This window comes from Bos javanicus, chromosome 20 (genome assembly GCF_032452875.1).
Source record: "Bos javanicus breed banteng chromosome 20, ARS-OSU_banteng_1.0, whole genome shotgun sequence".
NCBI lineage: Eukaryota > Metazoa > Chordata > Mammalia > Artiodactyla > Bovidae > Bos > Bos javanicus.
Window position 1 is genome coordinate 56,114,955 of NC_083887.1, and position 18,737 is coordinate 56,133,691.

At 41.1% G+C, this 18,737-nt stretch overlaps 1 protein-coding gene across 1 annotated transcript in view; it reads left to right on the forward strand.

The window, feature by feature from the left end:
• MYO10 (myosin X) overlaps positions 1–18,737 on the forward strand; it is a 259,863-nt gene that overhangs the window by 154,805 nt on the left and 86,321 nt on the right. The window contains exons 10-19 of the mRNA XM_061393844.1: positions 5,042–5,171; positions 6,639–6,757; positions 8,392–8,538; positions 8,690–8,790; positions 8,902–8,968; positions 9,489–9,581; positions 10,004–10,072; positions 11,134–11,216; positions 13,978–14,086; positions 16,590–16,670. Coding sequence (XP_061249828.1) covers positions 5,042–5,171; positions 6,639–6,757; positions 8,392–8,538; positions 8,690–8,790; positions 8,902–8,968; positions 9,489–9,581; positions 10,004–10,072; positions 11,134–11,216; positions 13,978–14,086; positions 16,590–16,670 — 999 coding nt within the window. The remainder of the gene's footprint in view (positions 1–5,041; positions 5,172–6,638; positions 6,758–8,391; positions 8,539–8,689; positions 8,791–8,901; positions 8,969–9,488; positions 9,582–10,003; positions 10,073–11,133; positions 11,217–13,977; positions 14,087–16,589; positions 16,671–18,737) is intronic.

The window sequence follows — 18,737 nt, forward strand, 5'->3', positions numbered from 1 at the left end:
TGTGGAATCTAAAAAAAGGTTGCAAATGAACTTATCCATAAAACAGAAAGTCTTACAACTGTAGAAAATAAATTTATTGTCACTGGGGGGTCGGGGAGAGGGATAAATGGGAAGATTGGGATTGACACATATACACTACTAGGTATAAGATAGATAAGTGATAAGGACCTACTGTATGGCACAGAGAACCCTACTCAGTACTCTGTAAGGGTCTGTATGGGAAAAGAATCCAGGAAAGAGTAGATCTATGTATATGTATAACTGATTTGCTGTGCTGTACAGCTGAAACTTAAGACAACATTGTAAATCAACTATGCCCCAGTAGAAATTTTAAAATAAAAGACTGACTTTATACCTCGATTTTGCCACATTTGAAAACTTCAGTCTCTTTCAATGTTGGAAAATTCGGGAGTGGAAGCTAATTTTATATTATACAATGCTATGATCTCGCCTAATATAAAATTACGTAATAAATCTTCAAAGTATTGATCCTTCACTCGTGATTTATTGTGCCCAAACACCTCCCCTCCCACCCCATCTTATTCAGTCCATTTATTCACGGGTCCTGAGGACCCTTGGCTTCCTTAGATGGTGCCCCCACCTCACAGCTGAGACCCTGAGTGGATTTACCTTTTGTACCTGAAATTCAGTCCTCTTCCCTGTTTGTTTCCACTGTGAAAAGCCTGGCTTCCTTCTGACCTTAGTGGTTGGGATTGTATTATGTATTTGTCATCACTCCCCTCCCACCCCACACTTTCACAATCACCTGTTTTTTTATGTGCTTATTAAAGACTTTATTGAAAACATTTTGTATGACTTTGTGCCAGTTTTATAGCTAAATTGCTGTTTCACGCTTCTGAATTGTACTGAGAATTTCCCAGGGTTTTTTTTTTAAGTCTTGAGCCATGTTGTTGAGAAAAGATAATTATAAGGAGGCTTAAGAGCATTGTAAATCAACTGTGCTTCAATAAAAATTTTAGAAAAGTCTTAAAGTGGCTACTTTTGCCAAAGGGGTGGAGCTTGCTACTGAAAAGACTGTAAATAGGACCGTGAATGGAGACTTGCTGGCAGGGGTGAGTGGCCACGCCTGTGCTGGTTGGTGTTAATTGGTTCCAGCCATTACATTACCCCATGGCACATGATTGATACTTGTCACCACACTCCTAATTCACTTAGAGTTAAACTTGAGAGTGAAGAAGTCACAGATTGGTTCATACAGACGGCACATTTTACTCATTGGCTTTCATGTCTCTATATGTAAGCTATGTATTTTCAGAACTTAACCAAGAATTTTTTTCATGGAGCATCTTTTGATATTTTTTATTTTACAGTTTGCAGTTTTCTGCTACTGTGAACTTATTTTTTGAAGACCTTCTTTTTTTTTCTGCAAGTATAGAGGAGATTTTGAAAACTTGAAGTATAGTTGATTTATAGTGTGTTAGTTTCTATTGTACAGCCAAGTGATTCAGTTATATATGTGTGCATGTGTACAGATTCTTTTTCATATTTTCCATTATGGCTTATTCTAGAATATTGAAGATAGTTCCCTGTACTATACAACAGGACCTTGTTTATCCAATCTGTATATAATATTTTGTATCCACTAATCCCAAACTCCCAATCCAGCCCTCTCTTGACTCCTCTCCCCCTTGACAAGTCTGTTCTCTATGGAAGATCTTATTTGTTTAGTGTTATATAAAGTCCAGGCTGGTGAGTTACAATGAAATCTTGTATCTCTATGGTCATCCTAAGATGAGCTTAGAAAATTTTTATAAATTAGTGTTGAAGAGGTCCTGTGCTACATAAGGAAAACTTTAATAAAAAAAATTATTAACTTTAACGTGGCATAGATGCTTTATAGTTATTTTGCCAACATCTAAATTGGTCCTTACCACTGTTTTGAAAAGCTTCCCTGCTGGCAGTGATGGTAAAGAATCTGCCTGCAATGCAGGAGATCCAAGTTTGATCCCTGGATCGGGAGGCTCCCCTGGAGAAGGAAATGGCAACTGGCTCCAGTATTCTTGCCTGGAGAATTCCATGGACAGACGAGCCTGGTAGGCTATAGTCCGTGGGGTCGCAAAGCATCAGACATGACTGAACAACTAACATTACTACTCCTACTGTTTTAAAAGTCTTGAGCATAATAGATATTCTGTATTTCTTAGCCATATTTCTTTGCTTTTAGAGTAAGTAAATTTGAATAATTACTTTCCCACAGGTTTTTAAAAATTGATGAGCACTTGACCAATAGTTCTTATTCTTGGCATCAGTTTTTGTCTGTACCCATAAAATGATACTCTGTTAAACAATTCATGGTCTTTTTATTTTTATTTTTTTGGTAGTCCCTTTTATTAAGTTATAATGTACATATAATAAAATGCCCTCATATAAAGCATATAAAGTGAAATTTGAATTTATGCACTCGTGTACCCACAACCACGATCAAACTGAAGGACAATTCTACACCCTAAAGATTTCTTGTCCCCCTTCCTAGACAATCCCAGACTCCCTAACCCTAGGAAACCTAGAAAAATGTGTCTTTTCTAGAGTTTCCTGAAAATGAAATCATACAAAATCTCTTCTCCTGTCTCTGGCTTCTTTCACTCACCCAAACTGCACCTAACAGAATTGTTTCTTTTTACAATGAATAGTATTCATTGAAGAGACAGCAATTTATTTATCCATTCACCCATTAATAGACTCAGTTGTTACAGTAAAAACATGTCAACAATATCAAAAGATGTGAATATAATGTCCATTAGCCTGCCAGCAGTAACATTGCAACTATTTTCAATTTTGTAGATCTTCTTCCCAGCCTGATTTTCTTTAAAAAAGTTGCACAAATTTAGTACTTTTTGCATAAAGCTATCATAAATATCATGTTTATATGTAATGTTGATAATTTCCTTTAAAAACTATATACTGTTCCATAACAAGTTTACTTACTATATTTGACTTGTCTGATTGTAGAAAAGCTAGGACTTTTTTTTTCTCTGAAAGTGTTGTTAAGATAATGCTGTAGTGAAAGTTTACAAAGCTTTCTTTCCTGTCGAGATTTTCTTTGAAACAAATCTTCAGCATTGGAACTTCCTGGTGGTACAGTGGATAAGATTCTGCACTCCCAATGCAGGGGGGCATGGGTTTGATCCCTGCTCAGGGAACTAGGATCCCGCATGCCCCATATGGTAGCTAAAAATAAAAAAATTCCAGCACTGAAATTAAGGGTGATTACATAGGCAGCTGACTTTTTAAGGACGTAAAAAGAAAAAAAAAGCATACAACCGAATGGAGAGCAAGTTCCTAGACTTTGCGTTCGTCAGGCCTGACTTGGAATCTTGGTTTTGTGACCCTGAGAAACTTGTGTAACTTCTCTGAACATTTTAAGGTTATGTACCTAGGTGGCCCAGCCCAACGCTGACCCGTAATCTTTATACTGACTTACGCTACCAGCGGTGACCCCTGCATAAATACCCCACTTTCTCCCATTTTCTCATTCAGAAAAATTTTTGTTAATTTAATAGAAGTTATCTCATTTTCTTCAATATGCATGTGTTGGATTTCTAGGAAGGAAAACGTTTCTCTGTGGATTTGCATTTCCTCTTACAAAAGGTGCCTATTTTATTTAACTGCGTCATGTGTCTCTTAATACAGCTGTTGGTTCCTTGCCTTATGCAGTTTTTTCTTTTAATTTTGTTTTCCTGTTTATTGTTTTTGCCCTTTGTTGCTGGCTTTTTTTCCCTTTCCTCGTAAAGAAATTACTTTTCATATTTTAAAGTCTCCAGTCGCTTCCTCTTGCAGCTTCTGTGGCTTCACAGTGCTGTGTGGCTTCCGCCTTCCTGCTCCGGTGGTCACTGTAGTGATCACGGGTCTGAGTTCTCTTTGTAGGTTATTTTCATCCATATTGCCAGCAGTTCTGCCCTCTGTTCTGCACGTGTGTGTGCGTGCGTGCATCCGTGTGCGTATGTGTAGCGTAGGTGTGGGAGAGGGTAGCTGGCTCTTTTCCTGACAAGAATATGGCTCCTAAATCCTAAGAGATAATGAGCAAATCTTTGATCTGATTCAGAAGATGCTTGGCTTCAGTTTAGAAACTTTCTGGGGAACAAAGCCCCTGTTGGTGCTTGTTGTTTTTTTTTTTTTTTTCCAAATCAGCATTGTGTTAACTTCTATTTAGTATCCAGAGGCCAAAATAAGACCTTAAAAATCCTTTGGAGAAATGGAGAATAGCAGTGTGATGACTGTCAGGGAAGACAAATCTAGATCCATTCAGTTTTTCCATCAGCATCTTTTACAAAAGGAGCAGAAGTTTCTTCTATCTGTAGAACCCCTGATGGAGAATTTCATTCTGCTTATCAGGGTCCCTGCTTCTTTTAACCGTTAAGACAAGTCCCCAAATTTATATTGGAGGAGTCTCATGAAGTATCCCCAACCCCTGACATTTTCTTTTCTTTTTTAAAATTAATTAATTTTAATTGGAGGATAATTACTTTATCATATTGTGATGGTTTTTGCCATACATCGACATGAATCAGCCACGGGTGCAGTTGTGTTCCCCCAACCTGAACCCCCCTCCCACCTCCCTCCCCACCCCATGCCCCCTATTTTTTATGTGTAAGAAAATAAAAAATGTTCCATTACATTTTGATACACACAGAAAGAAGTATTTCTTTGTCACTATCATTACTATGACTCTCTGGAGTAATTCTTTTCTGGCATAAACAGGAGTCTTGTGTGTAAAGCAGATATTTATTTTTTTTTATCTTATTGATTGGGTTATCTCTTAAGTATTGTACAATTATTTCCTAATGTCTTGCTTTTCTTTTATGTATACCCATTTAAAGTGTTTGTCATATAAAATGGGTTGACCAAAAAATGTGTTTGTTTTTTTCCTGCAGTATCTAATGGAAAATCCCCAATGAAATTTTTGGCCACCCCAATATTTCTTGCTTTCTTGCCTTGTACTTAGTAACTTTATTGAGTAGTGACCATTTTCATTTTTTTTTAGTATGAAAAAACATGAAAAACTAACCTTGTTTCCTTCCAGATGGCGATGGAGGTCATGCAGTTTAGCAAGGAAGAAGTTCGGGAAGTGTTGAGGTTGCTTGCTGGTATATTACATCTCGGGAACATAGAATTTATCACTGCTGGTGGGGCGCAAGTTTCCTTCAAAACGGGTAAGGTTGCTTCTCCCTGCTTCACTTCCTTGGCTTTTGCCTCATAAGAAATGTAGATCTCAAATATTTCCTGTCTCACCTTTGACAGAAAAATATTTTGAGCCCTAGAATAAGTGCTACAGAAGTTTGATGTGAAAGGTCAGCTAATAAAGGGTCAAAGCATCTCAAACAAGTGATTACTGCGTGGAATGGTGGCTGTGTTCTCATTTTCTGCTAAGAAAGAAGGAAAATGAGCCCAAGAAGAGGAAATAGGGGCAACAAGAATTTGATGTAGGAATAATGTCTTGAGTCAGGCGTGTAGTGTTGTGGTTAATTCCTGGCTACTTAGGGCTGCCGTAGTGGAATGGTTAAGATCGTTAGTTTTCAAGCCAGGATGACTGGTTCGTAGCCCGGCTCTGCCCCAAGCTGTTTCCTTGGGTTACTTATCCCTTCAACACTCATGACTTCTCACTGTAAAGTGCACAGTGGAGATGTCTTAAGACTAAGTGAGTTAACATACATGTAACAATGTCAGTTGTCATTTTCCTGGAGTGATTTATTCTTTAAACTTTTCTGATGGTTGCAGTGGATGAGGGCATGGAGGCTGGGAAATGGATGAGTGTAAGTTCAGAGTGGCCCTTGAGTTGCCCAGGGCTAGAGGCCTGTAGTTCTCCTTCCCATGGATCATACCTGTTGATGTTTACTGCTTTAGAAATGAAAACAGAGGCAGTTAAAACTGGAGTGGGTTGCCATTCCCTTCTCCAGGGGCTCTTCCTGACTGAGGGATCAAACCCAGGTCTCCTGCATTGCAGGCTGATTCTTTACCATCTGAGTCACCAGGGAAGCCCTTTAGAAATAAAAGCAGAGATAGTTAAAAACAATAGATTCACTTTAAAATAACCGTAACCAACCCCTTGCATATAGTAAAATAAATAGTATTTTATTTGAAAGGCCGTCTTCCAAAACAAAAAAGAACAAGTCAATAACGACTGACATTGTCTAATGATTTTGTAAATGTTTGAAATATCTGATGTAATGAAGGACAGCTGGCTTCTATTTCTGCCTTCAGCTTCTTGAGCTACCCATGTCATGTAGCCTCTGGGATATTCTTCTGTATACTTGTGAGGGAATGAGGGTGAAAAAGCAAATAACAAGAGTTTATCACTAAAAAAAAAAAAAAGCTAGTCTTATTACTGAAATAGTCATGGACCTTGCAAACCTCTGACAGGGTCTTGGGGAGCCTGCCGGGGGTCTCTGGACCGTACTTGTTCCAAGTACCAGGTCATTTGCTGTAAACCTAAGACACATTGAGGGAGTGAAAAGCCTGCCAGCAGAACATGTGTCCTCTAGGTCCTGCCCGAGGGGCTTAGGAATATCCTCTGCTTTACTGTGTCGCTTTGTGGCACTGGCTTTGCACCCATTTGGGGTCGCATGGGCTGTCCCTTCTTGCGGTTGTGCATCCATTTTCGCCTTGTCCTTCCTCCCCAGCCTTGGGCAGGTCTGCAGAGTTACTTGGGCTGGACCCGGCACAGCTCACGGACGCCTTGACCCAGAGGTCCATGTTCCTCCGGGGGGAGGAGATCCTTACACCTCTCAACGTTCAGCAGGTACGTGTGTGGCCCTCAGAGCAACTTCTAAAGATGCCTCTGGGTCTGCAGATCCATGGCTTTGATTTGAATAAGTAACTGTAATTATCCATTTGAATGCTTTTGGCTCAGGATCAAAATAAGACGTCCACGTTGAGGGGATAGGCAAAGTGGTTCAGTGGCCATCTTAGAGACAGTGTAGCAGAATCTTTAAGAGGACTGGGGGAGATTTCCTGAGTCTGAGTCCTGAGTCTTCAGCTTATTATATTCTGGTCTTGGGGAATTTATTCACTGTGCCTCAGTTTCCTCTTCTGTAAGACAAGGATGAAAATAAAGTGTTGGTTGCTCAGTCATGTCCGACTCCTTGGACCCATGGACTGTAGTCCACCAAGCTCCTCTGTGCGTGGAATTCTCCAGGCAAGAATACTGGAGTGGGTAGCCATTCCCTTCTCCCGAGGATCCCCCTACCCAGAGATCAAACCTGGGTGTCCCAAAGTGCAGGCAGATTCTTTAGCTTTTGAGCCACCAGAGAAGCCCCAAGACAAGGATGTGAAAGTAGTCATTCAGTCGTGTCCGACTCTTTGTGACCCCGAGGATGGGAGCCCGCCAGGCTCCTCTGCCCATGGAATTCTCCAGACAAGTATGCTGGGGTGGGTTGCCATGTATAAAGATGATAGTAAAAAATATATAAATGCTAAAAACTTAGTGGCATTGCCGACTCAGTGGACATGAGTTTGATCAAGCTCCGGGAGTTGGTGATGGACAGGGAAGCCTGGCGTGCTGTGGTCCATGTGGTCACAAAGATATGGGCAGAGCTGAGCTACTGAACTGAACACTTGGTGACTGGTGCAGAGTAAGAGTTAAATAAACAGCTGTAATAATTATTATTATTAATTGGTGTTAGTTTTATTATAATTATTATTATTAATAATGAAAGCAAAGCAACAGTATGTTGTATGATTTATTTTTGTCTCTGCAACTGCCTTGAGCCAGTTACATGCACTAGCCCATCTAATAGCTGTTTCTGGATTGGATAAGTAAAACTGCTAACCATACCATGAAGAAAACTTGTATTACACTAAGTAAAATATGAGAAGATGATAATGAGTGAAGTCAAGTCTTAATTAATGTCATGTCGTTGTTGTTATTTAGTCACTAAGTCGTTTCCCACTCTCTTGCAACCCCCTGAACTGTAGCTTACCAGGCTCTTCTGTCCATGGGATTCTCCAGGCAAGAACATTGGAGTGGGTTGCCATTTCCTTCTCCAGGGGCTCTTCCCAACCCAGGGATCGAACCCTAGTCTCCTGCATTGGCAGGCAGATTCTTTACCACTGAGCCACCTGGAAAGCCCACTTATTGGCATAAACCTGATCAAATTTAGAGCTGTATATATTGGTTCCGATTCTTTCTTATAACTCAGTACATAAAGCTGAATCTGAAAGCCTGATGCTTCAAGGTGAATCTTGCTGCAAATAAGCAAGCTTCAGGTTTCCCTTTCTTTAGACAGCTGTGTTTTCCTGGATGGTATTGATTCACTTGACACAGCCTGCGTGGATGTAGAGTGAGTGGCTCCTGAGTGCAGCTCGGGCAGAGGTGCCCATCCGGGTTCCCTGCAGTCATCAGGGAAACCGCGTCTCTGTCTCCTCTCCCGTCAGGCGGCAGACAGCAGGGACTCCTTGGCCATGGCACTTTACGCACGCTGCTTCGAGTGGGTGATCAAGAAGATCAACAGCAGGATCAAAGGCAAAGATGACTTCAAATCTATTGGCATCTTGGACATCTTTGGATTTGAAAACTTTGAGGTGTGCTACCAATGAGTGGGATCCTCCTAAGCAGAGCTCGTGAAACAAACACTGCTATGTTTTCTCCGCAGATTTTTGTTGGCCTTTTCTTTACCTTTTTATGTAAGAGTGAGAGTGCTAAAGACTCTTGTTGGATTGTTTCCCCCCTTAGGTGAATCACTTTGAGCAGTTCAATATAAACTATGCAAACGAGAAACTTCAGGAATATTTCAACAAGCATATCTTTTCTTTAGAACAACTGGAATATAGTAGGTAAGCACTCACTGAATTGCGTTTCAAAATGTTTAAGAAAATGAGTCCCTACGTTGGATAGTTTTGAAGTGATATTTAACTACAACCTGGACCTTTTTAATCTTTGCACAGAGAAGGCTTAGTGTGGGAAGATATTGACTGGATAGACAATGGAGAATGCCTGGACTTGATTGAGAAGGTAACGCACTGGTGAAGAATTGTTGCAGTCCCAAGGGTGTCCAGCTGGGCTGATTCATATTTACGGGAACAAAAGAGCTTGTAGGAACACGCACGTGAAAGATGTGACTGTTTAAAACACAATGGACCGTTTGGAACCGTACATGTAACTGTGCAAGGTTGAGTTTAAGGACTTGGCTGCTTCAAGCCCATTGTCTCTTTGAAGTCGATATTTTAAGAGTCAACAGTGAGCAGATTGGCTTCCCAGAGATTTTAAGTCAGCATCAAAAACTTTGCCATCCCAGTAGTGGATTGGCCAATTGTAAACATCCTGGTCACCAGACTACAGGGGGTTCAGTGTTTGCAGTATGGAATGAGTTTGGAGTTCTTTATAGTGTATCATTCTGAATTTTTCAATCTGAGAAACTATGCCCTTTTTACCACTTGATAGAGAGTAGAGAGGAAAGGAGCTGTAAAAATACACAGAGGCAAAAATTAAATGTGTAATTCGTATTTAACCTTTTTTTTCCCCTCTCTTCTAGAAACTTGGTCTCCTAGCCCTTATCAATGAAGAAAGCCATTTTCCTCAAGCCACTGATAGCACCTTATTGGAAAAGTTGCACAATCAGCATGCTGTATGTCCATACCTGCCAACTCCTCATTGTGTCTGGGTAGCTCATCTGTGGATTAAGATGCTGGAGGACAGATTTAGGGGCTGTTGGCCCCACGGTGCCTCTCACATTGAATTTTTTTTTCCTCTCAAACGGAAGCTTTGCTCTGCCAGAACTAAATAGAAATAAAAGCCAAAGGCATAGATTTGAGGCTACTTGTCAGAACATGCCCACGTTTACTTTGAGTATAAAATTTAACCTTTTTAACCTACCATAATGACACAGACCAGGGTTGCATGATTTCGATGAAGTGCATCACATGATGTGGCCTAAAGCTCTTATATGTCGTGGGTTTTGAAATTGTTTTCCCTGGCAGTTGTAGTTATACTGTCAGGAAATCAGTGAGTGAAATTAGGCATTTACTTTTTTTTTTTTTTCTTTTTTAGAATAACCACTTTTACGTGAAGCCCAGAGTTGCAGTCAACAATTTTGGAGTGAAACACTATGCTGGAGAGGTAACTCCTGTTTGAATTTGTATGATCGAAGTGTGGTTGATTTACAATGTGGTGTTAATTTCTGCTGTACAGCCAAGCGATGCAGTCACACACACACACACACATATTCTTTTCCCGTTATGATTTGTCCCAGGATACTGAATATCGTTCCCTGCCCTGTACAGTAGGATTATCCATTATCCCTGATTATCCGTTCAGTACGTAGCAGTTGTCCTCTGCTGACCCCAGACTCCCGCACCCCTCTCCCCCGTGGCAGCCGCGGGTGTGTTCTCGCTGTGCGTCTGTTTCTGCTCCTTAGATAAGGTCATTTGTGTCGTGTTTTGATTCCACATGTAAGTGATACCATGATATTTGTCTTCCTGATTTACTTCACTTAGTATGGTGATCTCTACTTGTGTCATGTTTTGATGCCACATGTAAGTGATACCGTGATACTTGTCTTCCTGACTTACTTCACTTAGAATGGTGATCTCTACTTGTGTCATGTTTTGATGCCACATGTAAGTGATACCGTGATACTTGTCTTCCTGACTGACTTCACTTAGAATGGTGATCTCTGGGTCCATGCATGTTGCTGCAAATGGCATTTTGTTCTTTTTGTGGCTGAGTAGTATACCCCTGTATATACATGTACTACATACATCTTTATCCATTCATCTGTTGCTGGGCGTTTAGGTTGTTCCCATGTCTCGACTATTGTAAATAGTGCTGCTGCTAACATAGGGGTGCCTGTGTCTTTTTTAATTAGTTTTATCTGGATAGATGCTCAGGAATGGGATTACTTGACCATATGGCAACTCTGTTTTTCATTTTTTTGAGGAACCTCCATACTGTTTTCTATAGTGGCTGAACCAATGCAACCAACAGTGTAGGAGGGTTCCCCACACCCTTAGGCAGGTAACTTCTCAATCAAGATCCCGGCTGATATTTGCCCATTTGTAATTTCAGAAGCCAATCATAAATAGATTGAACGATGGTTCCAGCTTTTAAAGGGGATGCTTAGGACCTGAAATGATTCTTTTGATCAGTTCTTCCTTTTCTCACTTGTTTTTGCAAACCAGGTTCAGTATGACGTGCGGGGCATCTTGGAGAAGAACAGGGATACCTTCAGGGACGATCTTCTCAACCTTCTGAGAGAAAGCCGGTGCGTTGGTCTCTTTCCTGAGCTGTCAGAGTGATGTCTGTGCAGATGCTTTTAATTCACACAGAAAAATTTAATATGGGGGCAACTTGATGTAGTGTGTTCTTCCCTGGGCAATATTTGATTAATAAAGTGATATATAAATGGCCTTAGTGGTAGTGGCTACCATTTAATGAAGTGGCATTGGAACACCAGACCCATAGATTAGATACTTTTATTCATCCTGTTATGCAGGTAAGGAGATTAAGCCTGGTGTGGTGAAGTGACTTGCCCAGGATTCTTCAACTAGATTTTATCTGTTCTGCTTGGTTCAAGAATCTAAGATTTTAACCAGCATGACCTAGTTTCTTCGGGTCTTGTAGGACCTTCTGTCTCTAGTTAGTGTAAAGGTTATCAAGAGAAATAAACAAGTATTCAGCTAAAATTACCCATTCGTTTATTCATTCATGAATTGTAAATTCACACCATTAAATCAGTAATTAAGGAAAATATGCTGAAAAGTTTTGATGATGAATTCATTTGTTTGTATATATTAAACCAGGAGGCTTCCTGCTTTTAGGAGGCTTTGTGAGAGAGAAAGAGGGGAAAACAGCCCTTAAAGTCATCAATATGTGTCTTAGATCCAGTGTGAATCTCTAACACAAATTTTCAATATCCTAGGAAGGAAAGTAGCACAATCAGTAAAAAGCTGTAATACTTTTAGAAATGAAAGTCCCAGGTGGCTACCCTGTCGCTTAAATAGCTGTGAACCGGGGTGAAGAGAACCCATCTTAAGTGTCAGCTTAGAAGCCCAGGGTGGAAGTGGGTGATCTTTCAATGTGTCTTAACCCTCCTCTATGAAGATTCCCTAATTACAACCTTGTCGGCTATTTTAATTTTAGGTGCATTTTCAGACCTGTAAAAATGGTGATGTTTTAACCATAGCAGATTACCTCTCTCTCAAAGGAAATTTAAATCAATCCATTTAAGTAAAAGCGGGGTCTTGAGGTTAAATGAACATTTTGTTATGAGCAGGGCCGAGGCTTGGAGCCCAGCAAGATGGCCTTCCACTGGTTGCCGCTATCATACCATTAAGTGGAATTAAAGGCAAGAGTGTTGTTTTAGCCCAGGTTTCTCTCTGCAGATGGAGGGGCTTGGTGTCTTTGCCTCTCTTCTCTCTTTTGCCTTTGGCATCTGTGACATTTTGCACTCCGTCTCTTCAGTCACATCCAGCTCTTTGTGACCCCATGGACTGTAGCCCACCAGGCTCCTCTGTCCATGGGTTGCTATTTCTTTGTCCAGTGGGACATTTTAATGGCACCCAAAGCTTTTCTCCAAAGCGCTCAAAGTACAGAGAACTTCAAAGAGCGAGAATGAACGAAACATCACCTTAGGACGAAAGTGAGAGAGTTGAACAGAATGAGAAGTGATGAGGGAAGCACTGGCATTGTCTCCTTGATGGGGTGCGAAAGCCAGACTCTTTCTCCTGGTTCTAGCAAAGACATTACCCCCTACACCCCTGACCCATGGTTTTTATAGCCCAGAACATCTTCCATTCAAAGAAGATCAAAAAGGTCCTGAGGATTTCCTTAGTGGTGCAGTGGATAAGAATCCGCCTGCCAGTGCTGGGGACACGGGTTCAGTCCCTGGTCTGGAAAGATTCCACCTGCCTTGGAGCAATTGAGCCCTGCGCTAGAACCCTCGAGCCACAACTGCTGGACCAGCACACCACAACTACTCAAGCTTGCATGCTCTAGAGCCAACGAACCGCAACTGCTGAGCCTGAGGGCAGGAGGGGAAGGGGACGGCAGAGGATGAGATGGCTGGATGGCGTCACTGACTCAATGGACACGGATTTGGGTGGACTCCGGGAGTTGGTGATGGACAGGGAGGCCTGGCGTGCTGCGGTTCATGGGGTCGCAAAGAGTCGGACACTACTGAGCGACTGAACTGAACTGAGCTTGAGTGCTGCAGCTACTGAAGCCCATGTGCCCCAGAGCCTGTGGTCCGTAAGAGAAGCCGCCGCAACTAGAAGCCCACACGCAGTAGCTGGAGAGCAGCCCCTGCTCGCCGCAGCTAGAGAAAAGACCTCATGGCAACGAAGACCTAGTGCAGCCAGAAATACAAAAAAAAAAAAAAAAAAAAGCTCCTGAAAAGTCTTCTACTTTGTCCGTAGTGGCAATAGATTTTCCAGAACTTTTTAATAACAACAACAGTGATCATCAACACTTAGGATGGGCCAGGCGTCACACTCAGCCTTCTGCCTCCATTCCTCATTTCATCCTTACCCCAGCTTCCTAGGATACATCCCCAAATGACTCCCATTTCCAAGTGAGAAAACAGGTGTGGAGAGAGACCAGCATCATGTCCGAGTCATACAGCTAGGAAGAGGGGACGGCAGGATTGAACCCAGGTCGGTCTCACTCCTGCCTGGTGCCCTTCCACCTGTTAACTGACTGCATCTTCGCCACACTGAGTTGCACAAGACAAACACTTCCCTTCCACTGGGCTGCAAGGCTCAGCTCCGGAGTGGCTGGTCACGTGGGTCATTTTCACCGTCCTCTTCTCGCCGGCAAGACTCCAGCACTCCGAAGCGGCCACATCTGCTTTCAGTGCCTGAAGCTCCTGGGTGGTGGTGGGTGTGTGAAATCTTGGAACACTGTCTTAGCTCTTGCAGGCCTTGGTGTGTTATTTTCAGTGGGAACCTGCATTATAATTACAGTGATCAAGCACCTAATAATTGGGTGTGCACCCCTCATGGCCCTCCTGCTCTTTGCTCACACAGATTCGACTTCATCTACGACCTCTTCGAACACGTTTCCAGCCGCAATAATCAGGATACCTTGAAATGCGGAAGCAAACACCGGCGGCCCACGGTCAGCTCGCAGTTCAAGGTTAGTTTATGCTGCTGGTCTGGATGGAGCCATCTTTATTGTGACTTTAGGAACTGAAAATCAGAATGAGCATCTATGGGGTCTATGAAAGGGTTCACTTGTTTTCTATAATCCTTTTAAAATAGGATTTTAGGAAGAAAAATATACTTTTGTTCCCTGAGCCAGATTTTTTTTTTAAAGGTTTTTTTTGTCTTATTAAAGATAAATAACTACTTACTCTAAGTTTGTGAAATAGTCATTCTTCTTAAGGACTGTTTGGTTATTTGGGATTGCTCTGATTTGTATTTAAAGGCTCAGATGCATATAAAATTCCTATGTCTGGATTTTTAAAAAATTTTTCCTCAGTAGATTTACAGTATCATAACTAGGAAGAGTAACCAAGTGCATGGTTAAATAAGATCAGTGTCAGTCACCTTGTCCAGATGTCCAGAATTCAGGGAAAATAAGGAACGTTCTTATCTGCATCATAAATATGTAAGCCTTTTAGACAGTTTAGAGGCACAGCACAAGAAGGCCATTCCTCTAATTTAATTGTCCTGTTTTAGCCCCAGATCCTCACATGAGGGGGAATGGAGGCTTGTCAGTCATCAGACCTTTGTTAAATTTGCTCTCTGGGAGACTCTCTTTCATGTAGCTGCTCAGTTGGGTGCCGTGGGGTTGGGGGATGCTGTGTGAGGTTTGTTGTTCAATGTGTTTGGGGATCAGTTCAACCCACAGTCCCATTGCTGACAGTACTGGCAGGTGTGAGCCAGATAGGATGTATTTTAATAATAGCTTAATAATCACAGCTGCCGTTTATTATATGCTCTTCGGTTACAGTCACGGGGCTGATCCCTTTACATATGCTCTCTTGTTCACTTGGCTTATCATCTTAGAAGTATGTATTATTGTCCCCATTTTACAGATGAAGAGGCTGAGGTTTAGAGAAATGGAGGCTTGCTCAGTCCCTTTGAGGACTGAAGCTAGGATTTGAACGGAACTTGAGTCTATCTGACTCTAAACCCTAGGCTCTTATTCATCCAGTGGGATCATTACATCGTCTTTTTCTAAGTCAGTGTTGCCTGGAGTTGTCTTAGAAGTTTTTGCGATGTTGGTGACTTAAATTGAACTAGGAATCAGGCCGTGGAAGAGAATGGGCAGAAGTAGAGACAAAGGCAGGAGGCAAGGTCCCAAGTCAGGAATGAGTCCTGTTCCCAGAGGACTGGCCTCCTTGGATGATGATAAACGGGCACCAGAGTATGAGGGGCCGTGAATTCCAGGACATTCCGTCATCGGTGAGAAATCCTAAGGCTTTCTGAGTACAGAAGTAACTAGTCAATGTAGTGGACACCCCAGTTTATTCAACAGCAAAATTATAAGAAGAAACAGACAAATAGAGACTGAGGGAAAACCAACGGATTAAAATAGACTGAAAAGACATATCAACCAACTGCACTGCATGGATCTAATTATTTGCATTCTGATTTCAAAGAATAAACCATTTAAAAAGTATGAAATTTGAGACAGCGGAGTATTTAAAAATGAATCCTGAACTCATTGTACCTTTTCATCTTGATAGTGAGAAATATGTGTTAATTCTTTTCAGGAATGATATTGTGGTTACCTCTGTACATTTTAAAGTATTTAGCCTTTGGTAATACATACTGAAATGTTAAAGGATGAAATAGCACAGTGTCTGGGATTTGCTTTTCTACTAAAAGTGGGTGTGATGTGGACAGAGCAGGGATCAGATGAGACGAGATTAGCCAGGAGTTGAAGCTGATGACGGGTACTCCTTACATGCTCTGTCTACTTTGGTAAATGTTAAAAATTCTTCACAATTAAAAAAAAAATGTTTTAAAGAAAAGACAGCAGTATTACAGGAGATTGATCTGCCTGGTGATTGAAAGATCATGGTTCAAAGACCAGTGAGATGCTTGTGGAAGCTGTCATTTCCATGGAAATAATGAGGAACAACTCCAAAGGAGAGGTGATAGTTCTCAGGTTTTCTGTATAAATATTGAAATATCCCAGGGTATTTTTTTATTTTTATTTTTTATTTTTTTTTGCTGGTTAACAGAAAAGTATTTTTTAAATGGTACTATATCAAAGAAGTAATAAATGTTTGCATATGTGGAATAATTTCTATGATAATTATAATACCTTTATTTTATTAGAATAACATGATTAAAAATCAAAGGGGCTTCCCTGGTGGCTCAAATGGTAAAGAACCTGCCTGCAATGCAGGAAACCCAGGTTTGATCCCTGGGTCAGTCAGCAAGATCTCTTGGAGAAGGGACTGGCTACCCACTCCAGTATATATCAAAGAAGTAACAAATACGTTTTGCATATGTGAAATAGTTCCTATGACAACTATAATACTTTGATTAGAGTGACATTAAAAATAAAATCACTATTATTCCTCAGGTTTCTTTTTCTTGTTTCTGATGAGTGCCTAGGGTGCTGAGAAGTTTCAAGACATAAAAAGAGACCAAATCAACCTATACTTTTTTCTTTCTCATAGGACTCCCTGCATTCCTTAATGGCAACGCTAAGCGCCTCTAATCCTTTCTTTGTTCGCTGTATCAAGCCAAACATGCAGAAGGTAAGATTTACGACACTTCTCCCCTGAGACTGTCTTATTTAAGGCCACTGCTTTCTGGCATGGCTACTTGCTGATTTGGTTTCTCCAAAGTTCTTTCATTATAGATGGTTGGAAATGGATGTGACATTATTATAACATTCAGTGGGAAAAAAATCCCTTTGTCTTTTGGACCTGTTTGCTTTTGAATGATGCCATTACACTTTAGAGAAACCTAGTTTAAAAGGAAACATTGCAAAACCTTGCATTTTTCCTTTAGCATTGCTTTCAGATTCTTGGGCAAGCTCCAGAATGTGGTATATACCTTTTGGAAGAAAAGATTGGTGTGTTTTTTGTTTCGATAGATTTCTTTTTCATTTTTTTGTCTTTTGCTTTATTGTTAAACATGACAAAGAGTCTGTATTCTATGTAGTAAATAATGGATTTCAGGGACTTTAGTTAGTTGTAACTAACTAGAGGACTCCTGTCATCAAAAGTTTTAGTGTCTTGGCTCTCGGTTTTAGATTTTTAATGCCATGCCCTGATCAGAAACAGTGTGAGTTTTATACAGAGAATCTATCTGAAGAAAGAAAAGAAAATGTGTTGTTGTTTGGTCACTAAATGGTGTTCGACTCTTGACAACCCCATGGACTGCAGCAGCCAGGCTCCCCTGTCCTTCATTGTCTCCGAAATTTGCTTAAATTCATGTCCATTGAGTCGGTGATACTATCTAACCATCTCATCCTCTGCCACCTCCATCTCCTTTTGTCTTCAATTAAGAAAATTTAGTATTAGGTGAAAACAGCTGCTCTGTCTAAGGCTAAATGGGTAATTGCCTTCAAGTGCTGTTAAAGAATTGACATGATCTTGATTTGGCAAACATCTGCTCTTAGTCCTGTGAAGAAAGGAAATCCCTTAGCAAAATAATAATGTCAAGGCCCCTCGTGGGGAAGAACTAGATGCCATCCTCATAAGGACTCAGATAAGGAATCTCACCTCGACTGTTTCATGCTCCCTAATGCTGGTGTCCATAACTTTGGTGGTGTGGATCTTTTGTTTTCCAGTTATCTCTGACTTAATACTACAGTAATATTTTCTTTAGAGTTTAAGGTGTTTTTTATAAGAACCACAATTCTGAATTCTGTCTTCTAGGAAGCAAAAACTCAACAAGGGGAGATTATAATCTGTTTGGTTTGTTACTCTGAGGTGTGATGGGGAGAATTTGTCATTTGTGTGGCCTAAAGTGACTGAGATTGTGGTTCTGTAGATCTGTGATGACTTACGGTCCATAAGGTCTGGCAGTTGAATTAGTAGCTCATCTTTTTGTTTTTCAAATTTTTAATAAAATGTTTTAGGTTATCACAAAATAACAGCAGCTTAACAATACATAGGTGTTTTTTTGGACAGAATGTTGAAAGTTAATAGCTAAAACATAACTGTGTTCCATGAAGGACCTTTTGTATAGCCCAGGGAAGTCTGCTCAATGTTCTGTAATGACCTAAATGGGAAAAGAACTTGAAAAAGAGTAGATATATGTATGTGTATTAACTGAATCACTTTGCTGTACACCTGAAACTAATACAGCATTGTTAATTAACTATGCTCAACATAACAGTTAAACATAACCATGTCCCATGTCAGCTGGTTTATATCCCTTTGCTGTGCCTTATGGAGAAGGCAATGGCACCCCACTCTAGTACTCTTGCCTGGGGCTGCAGTCCACGGAGTTGCTAAGAGTTGGACACAACTGAGCGACTTCACTTTCACTTTTCACTTTCATGCATTGGAGAAGGAAATGGCAACCCACTCCAGTGTTCTTGCCTGGAGAATCCCAGGGACAGAGGAGCCTGGTGGGCTGCTGTCTATGGGGTTGCACAGAGTCACACACGACTGAAGCAACTTAGCAGCAGCAACAGCTGTGCTTTATAAAGCTTCCCTTGTGGCTCAGCTGGGTAAAGAATCTGCCTCAAGTGCGGAAGACCTGGGTTCCATCTCTGGGTTGGGAAGATCCCCTGGAGAAGGGAAAGGCTGCCCACTCCAGTATTCTGGCCTGGAGAATTCCATGGACTGTATAGTCCATGGGGTTGCAAA